This window comes from Ostrinia nubilalis, chromosome Z (genome assembly GCF_963855985.1).
Source record: "Ostrinia nubilalis chromosome Z, ilOstNubi1.1, whole genome shotgun sequence".
NCBI lineage: Eukaryota > Metazoa > Arthropoda > Insecta > Lepidoptera > Crambidae > Ostrinia > Ostrinia nubilalis.
This window is the reverse complement of record NC_087119.1, coordinates 7,456,259-7,480,013: the sequence shown is the minus strand read 5'-3', so window position 1 is coordinate 7,480,013 and position 23,755 is coordinate 7,456,259. Positions and strand designations below refer to the sequence as shown.

At 37.0% G+C, this 23,755-nt stretch overlaps 1 protein-coding gene across 1 annotated transcript; it reads right to left on the bottom strand.

The window, feature by feature from the left end:
• Positions 1–1,254: 1,254 nt before the first annotated feature.
• LOC135087078 (uncharacterized) lies at positions 1,255–15,701 on the bottom strand. Its single transcript, XM_063981922.1, has 6 exons — positions 15,574–15,701; positions 9,155–9,296; positions 4,820–4,997; positions 4,287–4,370; positions 3,245–3,340; positions 1,255–2,897 (listed from the first exon to the last, which is right to left on the bottom strand). Exons 1-6 carry the CDS (start codon positions 15,588–15,590, stop codon positions 2,797–2,799), a joined length of 618 nt encoding a protein of 205 aa, XP_063837992.1. The 5' UTR covers positions 15,591–15,701; the 3' UTR covers positions 1,255–2,796.
• Positions 15,702–23,755: the final 8,054 nt, after the last annotated feature.

The following is a 23,755-nucleotide window of genomic DNA, read 5'->3' as shown; positions in this document are numbered from 1 at the left end:
TGAATTTGCGCTTCTAATTTTTTAACATGTTGTGGGCAAACATGCAGTAACGTCGCCAGAGTCGACATTTTGCTTGACGACGACGACGATGTCTGGAACGATGATGATGACGATGCTCTCATCGAATCAGCATCATTTCCAACGGTTCAACAGACACAACAACTCGAAGAGTTTACGGAGGACGAAGATCTTCAGCCTGGACCATCCAAGCGAAAAAAGACATAAAAAAAAGTCCATCGTTCGTGTCTCGAGTGCAGAAAAAAATATTTTTCTTTCCGTTTATTTTGTTTTGTTTATTTTGTATTGTAAAAAAATATTTTTTTTTACTGCACAAACAAATTATTTGTTTAATAAATTACTATTGTGTGATCCTTAATTTGTTGCTCTATGTACTTATTTTTTATCCCATCAATTTCCTGAACAATTTCCCATTCGATTCGACATCCAGACACAACCGAGCGAGCAGCTCGCTCGACGCTGAGTGTGGATTCACCGACTTTGCGGCGCGCTGGAGATCGTAATTTTTGTCCAACATAAAAAAATCCAAGAAGGAAATTGTAGGTCTGAATATGCTCTACAAGTTTGAATTCCACAATTTTTCATATTTATTAAGACCCAAAGAAAAAAAAAAATTGTGTCTAAAATTTTTGACTTTATCGATCGATATCTCGATAACGATGCATGATACGCTAAAAATGGTTCGGGCGTTATTGTAGAGCACAAAGAAAGCTACAAAAAGTGTCCTACAAAAATTTTCGAGTCTCATCGGATAGCCGAGTTATTGCCGAAAAACAAATTTTACCCTTTTTTTCAACATGGCGGCGAAAGCTCCTAGGAAAGCTTGGTCGACAATCTCAAGTTAAGCTTTTCTAGGTATCCCCTACAACATATTAAAAAATTAGAAGCGCAAATTCATTTTCTTTTTTGAATGTACGTAATGACTGGACTATAACTAATGTGTAACCTCACCTAAGTGTACCTAACACTATGTTTTGATGAAAATTATGTTTATTAAAACGGTCATAATTATGTTTATAAGAAGAATCAATCAAAATTCTACGAGTAGTACTTCTAGAGTGAATCTACTCGTAATCTTCAAAGGAATCAAGGAAGTCTGCTGGACAGTTTCCAACAAATTAGGCAACATGAATGATTTGAAGAGAATTCTGTTTAGCTTACCTAACTGTGCAAGTGTAATTTAATTTAAAGCAAGAATAAAATTAGGAATCCAAAGGAAATAATAAAAGCCATCTGTACGACAATTTAAAATTATGTATTTAAAAATATCTTATAAAGTATAATTTACAATAGAAAAATAGAAAGTAGGTACTTATTAACATGTAATAATTCATTTTAAACCTCAGCCAGACTAAAATACATGGCAGTTTACTTATTATACGGGAGGATCACGGAGGCTTGAACACTTTCTTTCACAGCGAAATGTTTATTTTGTTTGTCTCATCTTTGGTGTTGAAAACACGTATGAACGAGTGAGAGAGACAATTATACGAACGATTGAGATCCATTTCGCATGTGTAACAAAATACTTCTGCGACTGACTAATAATCCCTAGAGGTATTCTCTGTGGTCGCCAGAGACAATGTAAAACATAGTGATCTTTCAGCCATAATTCGGCTTTGTCATACAGTAATAATAGACAGAGTTTAAAATAAATTAAATTGAATACACAAACTAAAGAAACATAAAGATAGAAAACATGGAATTATTAAGCGTTTATAATATTGTCAGAGAGGTAACCACAGTCCGTTCCAAAAGGATTGGTTTTTGCGAATGAGTTGATCTTAATCTACTTAGTAGATTGAACTGTCTCAGTGATTTTAAGGTCATAGCAGATTTATCAACTCTGAATGGGATCAACAAGGCACTGTCAACCGCGAGGCGAGGCGTTTACGTTACGATAAGTGTGCGTTGCAGTATGGTGTTTCATACAAAGAATTTACTGACCGCTTCGAGTTGAAACGGTTACGATCCCTGTCCGGGTTGATAAATGTGATACGACTTAGGTATAGTTCTAGCACTTATCTCAGTCAGTCCCTGGGCCTTTCCCCTAACTCAGGCACTGACTGAGTTAGCAATAAACCTATTGATATCACTAAGGACAAGACAATTCGGGGCCAATCTTAGTCGTCCTTAAGCATTCGCAAGATATCCCATTTCCATCGGCGCAGACTATGATCAGCACTATTATTTATGTATAGTCTGTCGCCATAACAACAACGTTTACTTCGCTATGTTTCGGCAGTTGAAGGTATGATAGGCAGTTCCATTGTGGTACACAATCCATCATGCTTACTTAGTGGTCAAAGGTAGGTAGAGTCTAAGATTCATAGTAATCAAAAATGTGATAGTAGGCATGTTAAAACTGCGCATGACCTCGGTTTTTCGTTTACCCGTCACAAACATGTTGCAAAATCTAGAGTTCTCAGAAACAGAAACTTTCCTTAAGCATTCGCAAGATATCCCATTTCCATCGGCGCAGACTATGATCAGCACTATTATTTACATCACCTCTGGAGTCATTCTATCGGAGAGTGAAAAATTGAAAAACTAAGAATGTAGTGAAAAAATAATTTGAGAATAAAAAAGTATAAAAAAGCTAATTTCCTTTTATGTTCGTCATTTGTCAGTATTACATGAAGAATATCAGTTTTTCAATAACTACTTGTCCAAATGCAATGAAGAGAATGCCATGAAGGTGTCATTAGTCTCGCTTCTCCATGTTGAATATTAGGGAATAGGATTTTAGGAATTAGATTACATGAGTATTTTTAGGACTTAGTAGCCCCCCCTTCGAGAGAATCCCCTGCCAGTCCTGGTGGGAGGAGCAGCGTCATTCTGCTCCTCGTTCTCAGGTTCAGGGATAGATCGTGCGGCCGCTGGAACAAAAAGTTGTATGTCAGTCCAAGTCTGTGTGGTCCGTAGATTTTAATCTATCAGCGATTTTTTCAAAAAATAGTTCTACAAGTGAAACCATCTTTTAATTATATGATTCATAGAACAAACAGAATAACTATAAGTCTGTAGATGAACAGTGTTCATTGAACGCGCCAATCCCACATGCGGGTTTTGTCTGCTTACGATTTGAAGCTAGTTTGAAGTTAGTTTTTATACATAACTCTTAAATTGAAATTCATCATCCTCATTGCTTAAGTATTTAGCCTGAGAATATAAAAATTGAGTCCAAGAAAAGCCTAAATAGAAACAGAACAGAATAAATACTTACGTCTGCCGAAACGCCCCCTGCTGGGCTTTGAGGGAGCAGGTGCGTCGTCGTACGTTGCCTCACGCGCAGGAGGGGCGTTGTTGAACCTCTTCTTACCTAAAACAAGTAAATTGAATGTTATTTATTATGTGCAACGAGGATAAATAAATAAATGTTAATTTGCTGCAGGTAAGTACAAGCAGGGCTAAAGACTACATAATGAAGATAAATCAGTATTTTGACAGGAGGATTGAACTGGGTGGCTTGAAGTCACGAGCTACCTACTTTTTTTAGCAGTTCAAAGTTTCAACTGCTTGAAATACTTACAAGATTTTAAAATGAAGTCATGCCTAAAAAGTCCTTTGCATTTCTGGTTGAATTCGAAAGGCGAATAAAGGACCAAACTGGAAAAGCGCATTATTATGACGACTATGGATCATACTTTAACGCTTTCTCCATTTAAACCAGACACAAAGCCTTAGCCGTGACCGTAAAAATCTGCTTGGAAATATCATTTATCTTGAATTCTACGACACACATCGCATACCGAAGTGCTGAGGCTGTGAATCATGGAGGGACGACATTCTTCTGCTATATTTGGAAGTGTTTAGATACCTACATAGTTGGAGAACTGCATTCAATGATTCCATTTTCCTTACTTTTACACACCTACTCATTTGTATCACGTCTTTTTGATATTAAAATTTTAGATTCAACGCACTACAATATTGTTCAAACATTTTTGAAATAAAAATTACTTTAAAGTTTCTGTTCCTTTATTAAAGACTAGCTTTCTGCCCGTGGTTGCGCCCGCGTGGTATTTTGTCTGTCACAGAAAAAGTTTATTGGGCGCGTCCCTGTTTTAAAAACCGGGGTAAAAACTATCCTATATCCTTTCCTGGGACTCAAACTACCTCTATGCCAAATTTCATCAAAATCGGTTCAGTGGTTTATGCGTGAAAGCAAGACAGACAGACAGAGTTACTTTCGCATTTATAATATTAGTATAGATTAGCTACATTTAAGTTTGCGATAATGTAATAAAATGTATAAAGGTACTCACTGAAGTTACCCTTGGGAGGCGCTTCTGTTGGGGCATCCTCCGACTGTGCGGCGGCGGCAATGGGAGCGTGGCTGGAGTGCTTAGCTGTCAGAACAATAAAATAATTATTAGCAAAATGCCAAGTAGTCTGTCGCCATAACAACAACGTTTACTTCGCTATGTTTCGGCAGTTGAAGGTATGATAGGCAGTTCCATTGTGGTACACAATCCATCATGCTTACTTAGTGGTCAAAGGTAGGTAGAGTCTAAGATTCATAGTAATCAAAAATGTGATAGTAGGCATGTTAAAACTGCGCATGACCTCGGTTTTTCGTTTACCCGTCACAAACATGTTGCAAAATCTAGAGTTCTCAGAAACAGAAACTTTCAGTAAAATAGTGTTAAAAGTTTTGCGAAGCTATTAAAATATTACTTAATATCATTTGCATTCTTTTAACTCAAAGATTGTCATCACAAAAGATGTTTAGAAACGATAAAACGCATAAGAATTTAAGTTAGATCTCATGACCTTGAAATGAATGTTATTCTGTTACCTTCAGCAGCCTGTGCTCTCCTTCTCTTCAAAGTCTCGAGGAGGTCAGTGTTGCTGCGGAAAGGCCTGACGCCTCCGCCTACAAGTTTCTTGCCCTCCGTGGAAGAGGGCGGCGCCTCTGTGGATGGCTCCTGTTCTCCCTCGGCAGGATAGTCACCTTCATCTTCGTATTCCTCTTCCTATAGCAAAAAGGAAACAAATATTTTAATAAGCATTCTCCAAAGCACCAATTTCAGTCATTATAATGCAAGAACACCCAAAATACACAAACCCATAATGTAGGTACTTATAAAAGTCACGACTCATTGCATTCGCAAATAAATTAAACTAACAGCTAAATGTGTTGACCTGTGCAAATACAAAAAAGTTGTTCCCCGCACTTCGAGTCACGATTCTGACAAATGCATTCTGGTTTTCCGTATTAATAAAAAACAATAATCTTTTTTTAAGCTTTGCACCATGACACAGGTAGAAATGATTGTGAGGAAATGAAGGTCACCTAAAGGTCGGTAGAGAAGGTGACCCCATCCTCGGGCGATCGTCCTGCTCACCTTGAACCGGATTAATCGTGTCGTCCCCTTTGCGAAATCTGCCACCAATGTTTTGATATGCCATGTATGTTAATGCACATTATTATGGGCGGTTGACGTCGTTAAAGCATTCACGTTTTGCCGTGATAGTGGCATTTATCGTTAAGTCGTCGTCAATCTTGGAGACACTTTATAAGTATGTAGCTTTATTTGTTGCTATCAGGATTCTTCGTTGACGTCATTCAAACATTCAAAGTAAGAGCTATGAATGTGATCAGGTTATCCACTACCTACAAGGAAAAATCAAGTGCTGGCCAATGGCCTGTTTAGAGCTCAAACTAAGACATTCAACTTAATTCGGAATGAAAATTTTTCTCATTAACATTTTTTCGTTTTTGTTCGACCATGCAAAGCACACTTCGCGGCAAAAGATACAAAACTACAGACACGATTTTTACAAATAACTGCATTAATTTATGATATAATACAAATTATTACTCTTGTCGTGCGCTTTACATTGCCGTGAGTTTATTTTTATTCTGCTTTACCTACATCCGCATATTTTCGTAAACGCACTGAACTTTGTAACCAGAATCAGAGCAGTTTCAGGGTCATTTCGATCAACCAAATCTATACTAATATTATAAAAGCGAAAGTGACTCTGTCTGTCTGTCTGCCTTGCTTTTACGCCTAAACCACTGAACCGATTTTGATGAAATTTGGTACATAGAGATAGTTTCAGTCCCGGGAAAGGACATAGGATAGATTTACAGGGACGCGCGCGATAAAGTTTTTCTGTGACAGACAAAATTCCACGCTGGCGAAGCCGCGGGCGGAAAGCTAGTTATCTAATAAGTAGAATTCAAAATGGTGAAAAAGGCTTTTAGGCTTTTTTCCATCCGATAGCAATAAGATATCACGTGAGCGGCGTGCCTAATGCCTCATTGTGAAACCGCAACGGGCCGGTTACCGTTGCACGGGTAACATAATAACGCTTAACCGAAGCTATTGTTTCGGGACAACAAAATTAGTCAACCCTATTAGAGCCTAACTGAGACTTTTGTGTTTCCGATGATATAAGACATACCACATAATTTTCTTCTTTTGTCAACTAAGTACCTTTATTTACCATAGGTACTTTAAAGTACAATAATTGCAATCTTTTTAGCAACTCAATTGGAGCAGCTGCCATATAGCAATTTAAAATATACTTAATTAACACATTTATTGAGCTACCAGTATGAAATTGCGGAAATGTGTTTATTGAACTGCACGTTAGGTCGTTTGTCTGCCAATCCACGATCGACAATACATCAATCACAAATTAATTAATGTTTACCTAGTTATTTATTTATGTAATAGCACAACTGGGTCGATTATTTTAAGTATTTTAAACGTATTAATGTAATATAGAGCAAATAAAACTGTTAAAATGAATCCAATAAAGCAAGCATTAATTGGCATGATGATTTCTTCGGCTTTGAATAGGATACAGCAGATCCTTATCACAATAATTAAATATCAAAGAATACCGGTTAATATTAAAGGTTAAAAATTTGCACAGCTCTCTACGATCGCGATTTTACTTACCATCCACAAGGTGAATTAATATTATATCTCAGTTTCTTCTCTTCCTACTGCCGAAACACAACAATGTTGTTAGCATTGATGTTGTGTTGGATAGGATAGTGGCTTGGACGAATAAACCAGGTGGTTTATTCGTCCAAGGATAGTGGTTAGCCAGCCGGACTAAGAATAGGTTTTTTTTAGAGAAATGGGCACTTAGATCTTTCTGGGTAAAAAAAACTTGTTTACAAACGGGCAAGGCTTTTTCTTCTCGCTTCAGGACATTAATTCTTCTATGACTTTGGCAGAATCTGAATAATTCTTGTAACTTGAAGTACCGCCAAACAAATTTCTTTTCTGCTCAACTCAAAGGTAAACTGGTCGAGAATGCTTTAGTGCATTAAGTTCGCCTTATGTACAAATTTATTTTGGCATTAAAGTTTAAATAAATAACTTTCACGTAGGAGGTACCAAATGATATTTATTGTGTGATTTACCTACCTAATTAAAATTTGAAATACAAACTAGAATTTGGGTGTTGAGTTAGTTAGGATTTATTTATTTATTTTTTATTTAAAACTTATATGCACATAGAACGGTGTACATAAGGCGGACCTAATGCCTTTCGGCATTTTCTTCCAGTCAACCTTAGGGCCAAACTGAGAATAAAGTAGGCGGTATAGAATTATTACGAACTAGCGGCCGCCCGCGACTTCGTACGCGTGGAACCCGTTTTACCCCCTTCATCTATCTTACGCGGTTTAGATTTTTTCATACTAATGTATTTTCCCGCTAACTCCCGTTCCCGTTGGAATTTCGCAATATCCTGTTGTAACTAAGCTTTAAGTTTACTAAGGTACCTGCATGCCAAATTTCAAGCGTCTATCTTAAGTGGCTTAGATTTTTTCATACAAATGTTTTTTCCCGCTAACTCCCGTTCCCGTAAGAATTTTGCAATATCCTTTTATAACTAAGCTTTAAGTTTACTAAGGTACCCGCTTGCTAAATTTCAAGCGTCTAACTTAAGCGGTTTAGATTTTTCATACAAAAGGATTTTCCCTCTTATTCCCGTTTCCGTGAGAATTTCGGGAATTCCTTGTTGTAACTAAGCTCTAAGTTTAATAAGGTACCTACATGCCAAATTTCAAGCGTCTAACTTAAGCGGTTTAGATTTTTCATACAAAAGGATTTTCCCGCTAATGCCCGTTCCCGTGGGAATTCCTAAGTATCCTATAACCTGCCCAGGAGTATGAAGAATAATTGTACCAAGTTTCGTTAAAATCCGTCAAGTAGTTTTTGTTTCTATAAGGAACATACAGACAGACAGACAGACAGACAGACAGACAGACAAAAATTTTACTGATTGCATTTTTGGCATCAGTATCGATCACTAATCACCCCCTGATAGTTATTGTGAAAATATATTTCATGTACAGAATTGACCTCTCTACAGATTTATTATAAGTAATAGATTTAGAAAAAAAAAATTACGTAAATAACATTTACTTTCAGGGTGCAAGGTGTCGAGTCCTTAGACCCTTTTTAGATCTTTGTTGTAATATTATCTACGAGCTTTTAGTTATTAATTTCGAAAATAACTTTACTGAAAAGCCTAATTAGTTAATAATATATCCTCTGTGATAAAGGATTTCGGGTGAACTTTTCTACCTTCGGTCTGATCATCACTTTTCATCAGGTGGATATAGGCCAAAAGCTTCCTCATTGTTGATAAAAAAAGGTTTTTTACCTGAGGAGCGGGAGTGGTAGTTGTTTGAAAGGACCCTAAGATAGCCAGTTCCTCTGTGATTGAGGATTTCGGGTGAACTTCTACCTTCGGTCTGATCATCACTTTTCATCAGGTGGATACAGGCCAAAAGCTTCCTCATTGTGGATAAAAAAAGGTTTTTACCTGAAGAGCGGGAGTGGTAGTTGTTTGAAAGAACCCTAAGATAGCCAGTTCCTCTGTGATTGAGGATTCCGGGTGAACTTCAACCTTCGGTCTGATCATCACTTTTCATCAGGTGGATATAGGCCAAAAGCTTCCTCATTGTTGATAAAAAAAGGTTTTTTACCTGAGGAGCGGGAGTGGTAGTTGTTTGAAAGGACCCTAAGATAGCCAGTTCCTTTGTGATTGAGGATTTCGGGTGAACTTCTACCTTCGGTCTGATTATCATGATAATCACCTGCAGGTGACATACAGGCCAAAAGCTTCCTCATTGTGGATAAAAAAAGGTTTTTACCTGAGGAGCGGGAGTGGTCGTTGTTGAGGGCTTCTTCGCCAGCCCTCGCTTCAGCAGGCCGCGGGAAGGCGACGCTCTTGGCTCAACTTCATCTTGCGCGCGCGCCGATACCTGCCACGCCACACACGCCAGCAGCATGATACTGGAATAAGAAAATCTAGATTAATCATCATCGTAAGGTCATTAAACCCCGAAGATCGACTATAATTGACCGATAGTTGGGTTAGCGCTTAGGCTATTGATCACGTCCCCGCGCGCTTCGGAGAGAGTTGTCTTCTAAGGGCGACAGTTTGAGTGAGGCTGCGGCCAAAGCGAGGGGGTACGTACGTGAACGACTTAACGGCGCCTTACGTGCTACCCCACTAAGCGCCACCCGAGGGACCCGTCAGGTTTTTAGTGGGTAGGCCCTGCCCTTCTGGCAGGGAGAGCCCAACATAACCCACCGGAACCCCCGGACCGGTGGGTATGCATTACATTTTCCTGACACAAAAAAAGGCTATTGATCACGTATGAAAGTACGCACATTACACAGATTTGGTGCTAGCCGATTCCTCATACAAATTGGAAGCCGACCAAACTATAACTGATAAAAAGTCTGTATAGTACCTATGTGAGGAGTGCTGCTGGAGATTTAACTCGCAAAACCAGAGAGAAATGAAGGATTGGCCCTACAATCGAGATTAATAATGGCATTAAATTGTTGTGTAGAATCATAAGACCACGGATTACTAAGTCAGTTAAAATCTTCTTGTTAGTAGTCGTAGACTTATAAGAGGGAAGACGTTCTCTATTTGACTGTTAATTTTATTACACTGTTCATACAGAGTGAACGCTGTTTCCATTTTAAATAAACTAGGTACTTAAAACATGCTGCACTGGTTCGGCGGTTGAACGCACGACCTCACGAATAAACCAAGTTCATTTTCCTACCAGGATATACTCGTAATATTATAAAATATTATAAAAATAAACTCCTAGGATTCGTCCTCTATTTAGTGATATGACATCAACCAACTAAAAAAACAATTGCGCATCTGATATTTTAAATAACCTCAAAGTTTACATAAACTTTATTTGTTGTAACTTTTTGCATTCGCTCACGGATTCAAGTTTGATAGTCGAGATAAGATAGACATTTTGTCACGTACCTATTCTCAGAAAATTTATTATTATACAGGAATAAAAACCTCCTTAGATCACTACCTCGTTCTATTCCTCGAACTAGGACTTAAGTAAGTCTGAATTCTCTAGAGATTAAAGACAATCAGTATGTACTTATTCAGTTTCATTATAATTTTATAAGGAAAATTTACCATTGAGCGAAATAGAGATTTGATGCGTAGGTACCTATGTATATCAAATTCCTATTTCGCTCGAATATCATTGTACAGAGTCCACGTGATACAGGTGGTGATCACCAGAAGAACATCGACAATATTTTCTACTAATAACATCATAATAAAATAAAATGTCACGTAATAAATTAAATTTAAGAAATTCATATAGGTAGATTTTTTGTACAGCTTCGATAGGTCAAATGATAAAGTTAATTTAGTCTAACAATAATGAAATGCATGGCTCTTGAATCTAGTTGTCTGCATACTAACTATTTAACTTGACTGCAAAATGTCAGGGTCTATTGGAATCAGGTAGTATATTCATTTAGTGTCGGCATCTGTGCCTACATAGCACATTGGCTGTAATAATACCTGGCACAGGGAAACCTCGCACCAAGATACAATATTGGAAACTAAAGTTACTTATTACAACACGAGAATAATTAATGTCTAAATTACCGGTCGAATGATTGTCGTGTCCTTGCATTTTAGAACCATTAAAACGGAAAATACCTTCTTACTTCATTCATACGCTCAAAGATTGCGCATGTGTGCCAAATTGATGTCATTCGTCATTCGTAGATATTCGTCTTATAAAGCAGCTTTATTACATAAGATGAGCAGTTAACGAGTCGCTACATGATATTATGAAACAGAAAACGACATTCTATCATGTTAGATTACATAAAAAGGTCGCGTTGTACATAAGTTCAAGGGGCAGACGATGCGGATTTATTTGATGGGTAAGCGGATATCGGCCGTTGGCTCGCGGATTCAATGGTAAATGTGAACCAGCGAGCATGGCGTGGCATGCCGAGGCTGGGTGAATGTCGCCGGGCTTCGGGCGCTGCTGCGGCTCTGCCGCGCATAAGGTCAGCCTGTATGTCACTCTGCTCGTGATTGTTGAATAACTCGCCCCAGCAGGGTCAGGTCAGGTGGACGTGAACCAGTTCCGCATCCGCTTCCGATCACACTATTTCATACTCCCTTGGCTTTCTCTATTTTATATAATCTGAACCATCCGAGTGACGGCACTTGGTTTCCAGCCGACAATTTATGCACGATCACGTATGCCAATTTACAATACAATATAAAATTATCTGTACGAGCCGACCTGTGCCGTTAGAACGTATTTTATTGTTGTTAAGTTGCGTGAAACCTTGGTTGAATTTCAACAAGTTAGAAAGATGGAATAGACAGATCTGACCGGGCACGGCGGTGCATTCATTAAAGGAGAAATCATAAATCGCGATTTCGAGTCACGTTGGAAAAAGTGCACTTTCTATATTTGTGACATTTACTATGTCGCATGCGTGGGTGATCAGAATGCGTAATTGTAACCTCAAATCGCGTCAAGGTCAGTCGGGCAGAAACCAGAAGTGGTAAAAAGTAGGGTGACCTCGCCACGCAATGCGGCAGCCACACACCAAGGTGCCATTTTCCTTTTTAAGATCTCTGGACTAGAACATTTTTTGTTCCCAAGGAGGTTGTGAAACGGTTCCCACAGCATCTCCTTTCTAAATCATAACAATGTCGGAGGTGAGGCCTGGTTACGAGAGCGCCGATTCCGTCGTGATAACTCTAAGCATCCGCGATGAGGTTTTGCACATCAATCTTCCCACTATTATTTGAACGCACAATGCGATAGTTGGGTAACTATTGAGCTTACATAGCTAAAAAGTGAGTAGGTATGTTCCATTTGTAATACTTTGCAAGAATGCGATTATTAATTTTGAATTGTGCAAGATGCGATGTGGGTGCGAAAGAAACTGTGAAACTGCAAAGCTCGCGAGTCCCTGCGTCTTATAGGTAACTAAATGTCAATCGTCTGGTTGAGCAACGATGTTTTATTACCAAATGTCTGTAAGTTAGCTGTAATGCCGACGTTGGGTAAGTGGTGGTATGTTTGAGCGCATCCTCGTGCAGTCACGCCTTTGTTAAATGTGCAGCGCGCAGGCGAGCCTGCACACTTGTGATCAAGGGGCGCCGCGCCGTGTCACGGCTGCATTTCAAAGAAGCTCTCGGCGAATAATCGTTATGCAACCCGACTAACGTTTGCCCCAACGCTCCAACAAACAGTTGTAAATTATAAAATTTGTAAGGGGAATTTTAATACATGTATAATCTCAACTAATTGAGGCCAACTAGTGGAAGTGATTGCATTCATTATCAACCAGACTCGTTTACCGGTTTGCAAAATATCGAAGCACTAAACTACGTTAAGACACGTATTTTCGGCTCTAGGCAACCTATCTTCCGGCTTTGCAATACAGACCAATTACCTGAAAAACGGGAAATCGGTGATACGAGGTTGTTCTAATTACCGAGGGCAAAAATTAGCGTGAGAGATAGTTATTTGTAAATTTGAAACTACCTCAGTTACGGTTGAACTGGCAGAGTACTGCACAAGAACACAAGTTTCATGTTCTGTGAATTTATTCCCTACATAGAATGACTGCTACGAGGCGAGAGAAGAATTTAAATGGTTGTATTTGAATAATATGTACAAAGTGAACGAGTTCAACAATCTAACGCAAACGTTGGTGAAATATGTAAACTAAAATGTGGGTATCACGCAAAACATGTGCGTATTAATTTTGGCGGTTACATATGTAGGTAACCAGGTAAATAATAATAAATCATTATATCAAAAATAATATCAGCATTGAGTTGTGTGCAGTTTTATTGTTACGATTCTATTTAATATTGCATAATTTTAATATGTTAAGTCCATTATTTCAATTACTTGTTCAAGTAAGTATACTCATTTCTTCAGTCTTCATTTCTTCAGTAGGTATATTAATAATTTACTATATTCATATGCGATTAAAAGTTGGCTGATTGTATTCATATTATGCCACGAATAATTTCCTAATTTTCTCAGGGGTTAACATTAATCAATCGATAAATATCGTAAGGAATTTGTTGATCGAGGTGTTTGCAAAGCAGAATATAGGTGGATACACGTAACTAGGGTCGATATTTGATAGATTTGTAAAGCTAACATGTGAAATGGGATCGAGCTGAAAAAGAAATATGTATTTGGAGATAACTTACATCATTTAAATACAGTAATAAATTCATCATTTAAAAATAATAACGTCAATTTTTTTTAAATCAGGACAAAAAATGAAAAGCTCGTTTGACCCTTTTTCACTTAAAATAAATAAGGAGTTGTATGATGGTGGCTCATAGGTCACACCAGAAAGATCCTGTACATTTTTTTTTATATAAATCTTTGGACAATTTCACACAGCGCCAGCTAGCCCCAAAGTAGTAAGCAACTTAATGCTTGTGTTATGGGTGCTAGCTTAACGGATATACTACTTATATACTTTTTTTTTTAAATACATACATATTATACATAGTAACACCCAGACCCGTCACAGAAATTAAAATTCATCACTTCAATTTCTGCCCGGCCGGGAATCGAACCCGGGACCTCCCGGCATAGTAGTCCGTTCTGAACCACTACACCAAACGGCCGACCGCAGATATTCAAAATTATAACTCTACAAATATTTTCAAAATTCAAATTTAAACTGTTATAATCATAACGGCGGTACAAGAAATTAATTACAGTTTAAGGGTAGTTGAAATAAATCTTTATGCCAGCAGGTAGCAAAATAGATATCATAATTTCTTCATTTCCGGGACAAGGACGTTTACATTTCCAAAATTTATTTAAAAACACCCAAGTAATGATAGAAAACTAGGAAACTTTACTATAGACTGATGGATAGAAGAATATTAGACATTTTCTCAGTTTGAGGGTAGGTAGTTCAAAACTTTGTGCCACATCTCTAAATGGATATCAATATTATTTCTCCACTTTCGAGACATTTCCTTGCTACGAAATTGAAAACTGTATCAAAAACACTGAAATAATGACATCAAAGTAGAAAATCTTGCTATGGATTAGAATATTAGACACATTTTATAAGTTTGAGGGTAGTTCAAGACTCTGTGCTATCACGCGGCAAACTGGTTATGAATTACCAATTTTCGGGACATTTCCTTGCTACAAAATTGAAAAATTTATCAAATTCACTGAAATAATGATATAAAACATAAAAATAATGAACGGATGGATTAGATAAATTAGACAGATCGATATCTTTTAACAGTTTACGAGTAGTTCATTTGTAACTTACACATGGCGAAAGACATTTTAATTTATCCATTGTCAACACAAATCTGGCTGCAAAAGTATTAAAATTCACCTAATTAATGATAAAAAATTAAGAAACTACTATGGACTGGTGGACTAATGAAATGGATGAGGGTGGTTCAAGACTCTGTGGTAGCACGTGGCGAAATAGATATCACAATTTTTACATTTTTGGAACGTTTTTGGCCACAAAATTGCTGAAACATTAAACATGATTAAAGTAATAAGTAGGGTAAGGGCATGCCCGATTTGCACGAGAGTGATCTATCATTCATCCAACATAATTATATTGTTGCCTAATCGTAGGTCGCGGGCCTATCTTGCAACATGGGACCGAATCATACAACCAACCGGTTCTAGTCTCGCTCAATTAAATTGAAAATTAATTGGTTTTGTTACACCAGGTCAAGCCTCAGTCTCCATAATGAGGTTTATAAGTCAAGAATTATGAAACGTGAAATAAGCAATGATATCGTCTAAATCGCTACTCTCGCGCGTGTCGCGGGCGCACAGTGGGCGGCTCCGACTGGTTGCACGCAGCTCGTTCCCACACCCTCCACTGCGACACCAAATAACGAATGCCATTAGAAAGGAGCTACACTTTTCAAAACTAATTCTAAAACTATTGCGCTATTTCACGTTCCACTAATAAAATATTACTCGACAATTTAAATACTGTTGCGGACACAATCATTTTGTAACCGGCCGTATCCACCCAACACAGTTAAATATAATAACTTAAATTATTCTGAAATATCGCCTTGCGAAGTTAAATTCCAAAGATTTAGGGCAGCCGGCCGGTAGGTTGAAAACGATTTATTTCCTAAAGGATCGGGGGGACGGATTGATTCGCAGCGGCAATCGCACAGCTTTTGGATTGGGTAATAAAGAAAATAAATAAAATGACTTACAGAGGTAATATCTTCATGATGTGGTCGGTTCGCGGATGTCGTAAGTTGCAGTTCCTTTCTCCGCGGGGCGGCTAGGTATGGTGTAGGTGCACTGCGCTCGGAGGCCACGGTTGGTCTGGCCGAGCGCGCGCGCACACGCGGCTCGCCCCCATCGGCCGCCTCATGCGCGCGCAGGCCGCGTGCCAAACATTTTCCACATACCTTCTCTTTCAGTTTGTCTTCGGACCTTAAATCCTGGTATGACGTCGTGATGAGAAAGAACCTCATGTAGGAACCTGAAATACAGCACTGTGGTGCATTGCTAACTTCCAGCAGGACATAATTGCATTTAATTGCAGATTAATCGTTATGAAGACAAATGTGAGCGGGGTTAAATGAGGGTATTCAGAAATTAAATTCAAAGGCAGCCATTTTGATGCCAATAGGCAGGAAAGGAAAGGTCACCTTGAATTCGTGGAAGCATGCCTTTTTTTAATAAATATTATAAATATTAAGCCTTCCTTCTTATTTAAATGCTTTTTAAGAAAACATCCGTCATTTAAACTCGACTCAAAACTTATTGCTTGTTAATGTAAAATAGATTAACAATAACATTTATCTCAGTTATTAAAATAGTAATGTTTAATAATTAATTTATTACTAAAAATCTTCATCAGTTAGGTAATTAGGGTTTTTCCGCGTTTCCACCCGCGCAAGAGTTTCAGTATTTCACTGAAAATGCTGAAGGTCTATATAGCAAATGTATATTTCTTGCAAAAATAACTGGACGGATTTTGATGCAACTTTAGTATAAATTCCCATTATTTCGTAGATTTTTAAGGGTAGTTGACAGTTACAGACCCTGAGTGCATAAAAGCCTCATAAAATGGATTTAGAAAAAAACACGTTTTCCAAGCAATAAAAGCTTTTAATAATTTTTAATGTAAGTATATGCCATTTAAAATAATGAATGGAAGGTGTCAAATGTCGTGAACTTTTGAAATGACCCGCAATTAACATTTGAAATACCAAACGGTAGGTAGGTATGTTGTTATCTAACAAAACTATTATCGAAAACCTTTGTCTAAAGTCTAAAGGGCCAATTGGTAGCTTTGTGAGTTTTTTTTATAGCAAAACTAGTTTGTTATTTATGGAAACGCGGTGTAGCTACATAAAGCACAGAATACATAATTTTGTAGCAACTTAAATGTACGATTGTATCTGATTTTCTGTGTCGCATAGTACATGATAGTACTCGGATTTGACACTGGCCTTAAAAACTACATTAAAAATGCTTCCCACCAGGTCGGCGCCACATTGCTCTGGTTTCCTTAAGATTATTGCTGTTCGTGGCTAATGCATTACCAATAAACTTTCAACGAATCTAGGCTTATGTGCTTATGCCTAGGTACCTTCTAGTGTAGTATCTAATAGCTGAGTCACCTAGTCAGTTTACCCAGTTTACCTAAACATATAAATTGAAAAGCATATTGTAAGTACCTATACAGACTGTCAAAAAAAGTAGTGTCAAGCCCAGAGGTAGAGCATCACTCGGGCTATCCAAATCACCCCCATGTATGTTCCGCGATTTTTGATAGTTTTCGAGTTATGATTGATGGCGCGAATAGCCTTACATGCCTGATTTTTTTAAATTATTATTAGATGAATACTAGGCCTAGCTGATTTAGAAGTGTTTACATCCATAACACGTATGTAAACTAAAAACGTTAATGTTGTAAAAATTCATAACTCGAAAACTATCAAAAGTCGCGGTGATTCGAGTAGCCCTAGTGATGCTGTACCTCTGGGCTTCGGCTTGACACTACTTTTTGGGACAACCTGTATAAAAGCACAGAATAAGTAAATAAAAGTCCATTATTACTTATTCTGTGCTCTAGATGAAGACGTGACGTAGGTCAAATCCCAAGAGGAGGTAGTTGGCGCTTGTACTGAAAAAATGGACATCAAATAAATCAATGCGACTTTCTTTACATTTCCTAAGAGAAGCCGGTTTAAAATATGATGTAACTTTAGGTATAATCTATTTATTAAACCTGAAATAATGATTTATTTTACACTGTTAGGAAAGTAGATCGGTAATTTTATATTTACTTTTTTAAGTTTTTGATTTATATTACTCCACCTATACATACCTACTCCTACATCAATTAAATAGTTTCAATTGAAATAACAAGTGTTTTAGGTATGTGTTTATTCCAATTAGGCTTTGTAATATCAATACTTCTTTTAAATTCATTTAAGTCGTATAAGGAATTTGTTTACCTTATGTATAAAATTATAGGTATGGTTTCCCTTTTCATCCAAAAAATCTACTGCTGAAATTCTTCCCCGAAGGATTTCCACAAATACCGGGCGTGCGCTACCCGCTTCCAGGAGTGGGCAGACCTTTACCAGATCATCGGATGACCGAGTGGGAACTGGGAGGAATGCCTTTCGAACCGTGACCACCCAACAAAATCTTCAAAAGTTTAATGACTTTCAAAAAGGGCTCAGAAGTAGGTACATGGGTTGGGTAATTTTTCTTTTGGATAAAACAGAATCGAATGCCTACTTACCTATTAACTATCTTTACAATGTTCATGCCTTTTACTTGCATTCTGCCTGTTTTGACCAGTAACCTACGTAGACATACATGTATTTAGGCAATCCTATATACATATTATCACTTGTCCCGACTATAAAAAATTCTGAAAACTTTATAACAACATATCAGCAAGTGATGAGATATTATGTTTATGAAAAGAAAGGGAAAGTGGTCGGTCACAAAAAAATAATTCTAGCTCACACGCTACATCCATCGTCGTAGGCCTTTCAATTCCATCGAAAAGCCATCAACTATGTAATACGAATGATACTTACCTGATTCTATTCTATTTCTATTTCTAAACCGACCGACTTTTCTACACTAATATTTTGTTTGTTTGTTTGAACGTCTTAATCTCAGAAACTACTGTTCCTATTATAAAAGGATTTTTCTGTTGGATAGCCCATTTATCCAGGAAGGCTTTAGGCTAATAACATCACCCAACAGCTATTGGCTGTGGGCGGAGCCGGAGCAGTAAGTAAAGAAAAATGTTGCAAAAACGGGAAATATTATTCAAACTATATGTTTCACGCGTACGAAGTCGCGCATAAAATATAGGTACTTACTCGGAGAATTTTGCGTTTTCAATTCAGTAAGTATTTAATTTTGTTATCCATGACGAGGATAACTCTTAGCCTTCATTTCACCTGATGGATTAGGCCGAAGGTGGAAGCGAGTTTCACCTGGAATCCTTAACCACAGAGCTTTATATTTTGGATATGAGGGTAAGACGAAAAAAATGCTGAACAGGTCTTTTGGTTTGGTTGGTTTTTAAATTAACGAATGATTCATTTAAAGTTTTTTAATTTCAGAGGAAAAATAATTATAATTTCTCACAGCTACTTTGACTCAAATGCTTTAAATGTAGATAGGTCAAGGCTTTTTGGGGACTTCTCATAGTATAATGTAAATGTTACAGTCAAAACTCATAATCGGCCAAAACCACTTTTGACTGATCCACTTTTAAATCAGTCAAAAAAGGTTTCGCCTGATTTAAAACTTTATCAATCATTCAAAATTCATATTAATATAAAGTTATGACTAATCATAACTTTATATTAATATGAATGAAAATTACTAGTAAATTATCAAAAATGTGTTAAAACAATTTTAAAGTTTAACGTGTGATTTGTGCATACAAAATGATACACCTACCTATCATCTATTTCTATGACTACAGTAATGTTCTTGTAATTATTTATAGAATAAGATGTCATTTAGGTAATACTTATTTTAAATATGTATAATCTTTATTTCTTAAGAGGAATGAATCTGTATCTTACAGTGGACATTCGATTCTCCTGCCAATGACAGCAGAGGTGCGCCCGCGGCGGCAACTTACGTTAGGTCATAGGTGAGAACGTATCAGACGGTTAGGTAACACGATTGCCGACAATAAACGGCGAGAAATGAAATAACTAGCCGCTTATTTGATAGCCATGTCTAAATCAAACGTGGCTCGTATTTGTTTTGAAAAAACAATTGAAATTACCTGCATAGTAAATGGTAGATTGCAAAACTTCATTGTTGTGTTCATGTTGTTCTTCTTTAAATAACAACATAACCGATTTAATATCAATTAAATATTACTTAAATTATTAGTATAATACTATCAAGCTAAGTAATTGGATACTTAAGTAGTTCAGTAAGTACATTTTTCCACTACACAACATTTTCAGTTACCTAGATACCTACATACTTTAAAATTTTCAATTTAACTCAGTTTGTGAACATGTTAGTGACGTCAAAAGATCCTGTAGGTAACCTTAGAATATTTTGTGCCTTAGATTAATGATTTAAGGCCGGGTAGCAGAGAAAATGGCGAAAATGAGGTTTTCATTTTTCATTTTTGAGGTACTAAACAGTAAAATTAAAGGCTAAGATTTTTATTGGGCATAGTTGAGGATATTTTTTAGGGCTATTAACGGATGGAAACACGATTTGATGAAGTTGACTCGATAGAATATATTCCCAAAGTTACCTCTATTCGTTTTCTATTTATGGTTTTATTTTTAAAATAAGCGATTTGAGGTTCTAAATCTTTTACTAAACTAAAGTTCAGAAATAACTTGAGGGCTTTTAACGGATGAAATTTTTATATTGCGTCTTATTTAGTTACAATGTTAAAAAATGTGGAAAAAATCGTCCATGACGGCTTGGACAATCTCAATCAGTCGCGCGGTGGCGCTTACGGAGGACGGACGCGTGTCAGTTTTTTGGCCGTGACAGTTTGCGATTTGTCAATATTTTTGACAATGATGACTTTGATGAGCCACAGTATAATAATATCAGTGTTACTGGAGAAAGCTTAAATTTTTGATAATTAAGAATTATCAATTTTGTCTACCTATTGAAATTTAAATCGTTCGCATCCTTTTAAACGAAGACTCTACTCATGATACATAGTACATTCTTCAAATATAAGACAAAACCAATGAGTTAAAATTACATTTTAATAGTACCTACATACAATCGTCTTACACTCTTTAGAAGAGCACACTGACACAAATAAATAATAAAAAATACTGTCTAAGGTCTGTAGCTAAAGGTCTAAGCTGTAAGATAGAAGAATCTTCTAGCCAAAAAGATGGCAGATGCAGCAGATGTCAACGGATTTAAAACTGGAGTTCATGTGACTCCTTGTAGACTTGAGTGTCTAGAGCGACCCTTCCTCCACCATGCGTAAGAATTTTCAAAAAAATACTGTCTAAGGTCTGTAGCTAAAGGTCTACGCTGCAAGATGGAAGAATCTTCTACCCAAAAAGATGGCAGATGCAGCAGATGTTAACGGATTTAAAACTGGAGTTGATGTGACTCCTTGTAGACTTGAGTGTCTAGAGCGTCCCTTCCTCCACCATGCGTAAGAATGTTTCAAAAATACTGTCTAAGGTCTGTAGCTAAAGGTCTAAGCCGTAAGACAGAAGAATCTTATAGCCAAAAACATGGCAGATGCAGCAGATATCAACGGATTTAAAACTGGAGTTCATGTGTATCCTTGTAGTTTTGAGTCTCTAGAGCAGTGGTTCTTAACCTTTAAGTCATGAGGGACCATTTTACCAAATTTCTGTCTTGTCAGGGACCACCTCATAATCGGTCAAAACCAGTTTGACTGCAAAAATCAGTTAAAAGTGGTTTTGACCAAGGTGTGCAAGTGCACATCGTGGACCACTTGGAATGCCTCCAGGGACCACCAGTGGTCCGCGGACCACCGGTTAAGAACCACTGCTCTAGAGCGTCCCTTCCTCCACCATGCGTAAAAATGTTTCAAAAATACTGTCTAAGGTCTGTAGCTAAAGGTCTAAGCTGCAAGATAAAATAATCTTCTAGCCAATAACTTTAAAACTCTGTTCACGATGGATTAATTATCTGCTATACTCTCGACTCTCTAAAGCACAACATTTATAAAAATTTTGCTGCGGTAATGCACTCCAGGTAACAGTGTGTGATGCTCATTGCTCATAGTGATTTTCGATACAGAGCCCCGTACATACGTTATACATAAATTATAGAAAGAAAACACCCAGACCAATACAAACAAATATGTATGCAATTTTAGTATGATATTTTTATTTATTAATAAACAAAAAGACTGAACAAAATTGATGCGTGTACTGATTAATGTAATTAACCACATGCAAAGCTTTATGAATTGCAACAACTATAATTTATTATCCAAGCTCTAAATAATCGCTACTACGAGTAACTGATAATTAAATGTTTTTCCAATCGCTCAAGCTCCCGAGGATCTACCGATAGGTCGGGTGACGTAATCTTGAAATTTTTTTAGCCGGCGCGGAACTTCTGGAAGGTCGGGTGACGCCACGCCTCTTAGAACCGTGTTTACTTTGGCAGTTATTTATTCTATATTTATTCGATTCTAAAATATATTCCCAAAAATTTTGAAAGTTGTTTTGATTTGTATCACTTGGATATGATTTGTATTAGAAAGTGCTGTGAGTGTGACGCTTGAACGGAAGGAAGTCAACCTAACCTAACCAACTGCGTATTTCTATACTGTGTAGCCGCGAGAGCTCTTTGGCGCGCTGTCTTCGGCGAAGTATTGTGCGCGCAGATTTTGACAGCGCGAAATACCTACTTTAGCAGAAATACCAAGCCTTAACTATTAATCTATGCCTGTAACATTTAGCAAACGTTTATAAAAAGTAGGTACCTATGCCAATTAATTAAAAATTACATAAAGTAACTACAACAGCTACCGACAACATATTATTATTATTAAGTACCTACCTATGTATTTTTACCCGACTGCGCCAGAAGAAGAGTTATGTTCATGAGTCCCAAATTAACCCTCTGAGGATAGTGTTACGAGTAGGTTAAGTAACTAGTAACTTTTTATTGAGTTTAGGGGTCTTCAATGTCAAACTTTACCAAAACGTAACCTTAAAATAGTAAATCTGCTCTATAGGAGCATTACTTAATTTAAACAATAACATGTTTATAATATGTATGTTTTACTTACTATTTAAAAAATCCACAACGGCTAGATCTGGCATCTGGCTAGATAGTCTCAAAATCCAAAATAATTATTTCCTGTTTTTCTTTTTAATAAAGGTTCACTGGTTTAGCCCATTTAATTACTTGTCTTAGCCAGATAAGGTATACAGGGTGGAAACGATAAGTGATCTCACTCGATTATTTCTAAACTATACAAGATATCCAAAAACTGGTTACTGATCCTGAAAGTGCTTTATGAGCTCTATCCAACGGTACCAATAATAGGTTACCAAATAAACTGGATCTATCCGAAAATTCAATGTTTCCGGCTTCCATACATTTAGTAAAACCACATAATATTAAAAACTATACAAGATATCCAAAAACTGGTTACTGATCCTGAAAGTGCTTCACGAGCTCTATCCAACGGTACCAATAATAGGTTACAAAATAAACTGGATCTATCCGAAAATGCAATGTTTCCAGCTTCCATACATTAAGTACTGCCACAGTCATGGCACTCATGTCTTGATAATATTATAGCAAGTAAAGCCTAAAACCAATGTTTTTCATGAATAATTTTAAATAAGAATGCAATTTGGAGTTCAATGTAAGTGTTTATTATTGAATAAAAAAAATTAACACTTCTAACATTGTGTGGCTGGCATACATTTAGTATGGAGCCTGAAAACATTGAATTTTCGGATAGATCCAGTTAATTCTGTAACATATTACTGATACCGTTTGAAAGAGCTCGTAAAGCACTTTTATTATCAATAACCAGTTTTTCGATATCTTGTATAGTTTAGAAATAATCGAGTGAGATCACTTATCGTTTCCACCCTGTATACAGTGTGTCCGGGCATGTAGTGATCAAACTTTATGGGCCAAATCTAGGGACAATTTTATCGATAAAAATAATTCAAATTTGGGGCTTGACCCATTTATCGCAAAATTACAAGGATTTAAGTTTTTAATTTTTAGTTTTCACCTCTTCCTTCAAAAACAAGTGAAAGCGTGGGTAGCTTAACATTAATAAGCAAATATTTTATATCATGCGATAGCCAATAAAATTATCTATTAGCAAAAGTAGAAAACAGATACAAGTTTCATACATTTTAAGGGAGTAAGAATGGATTTAAT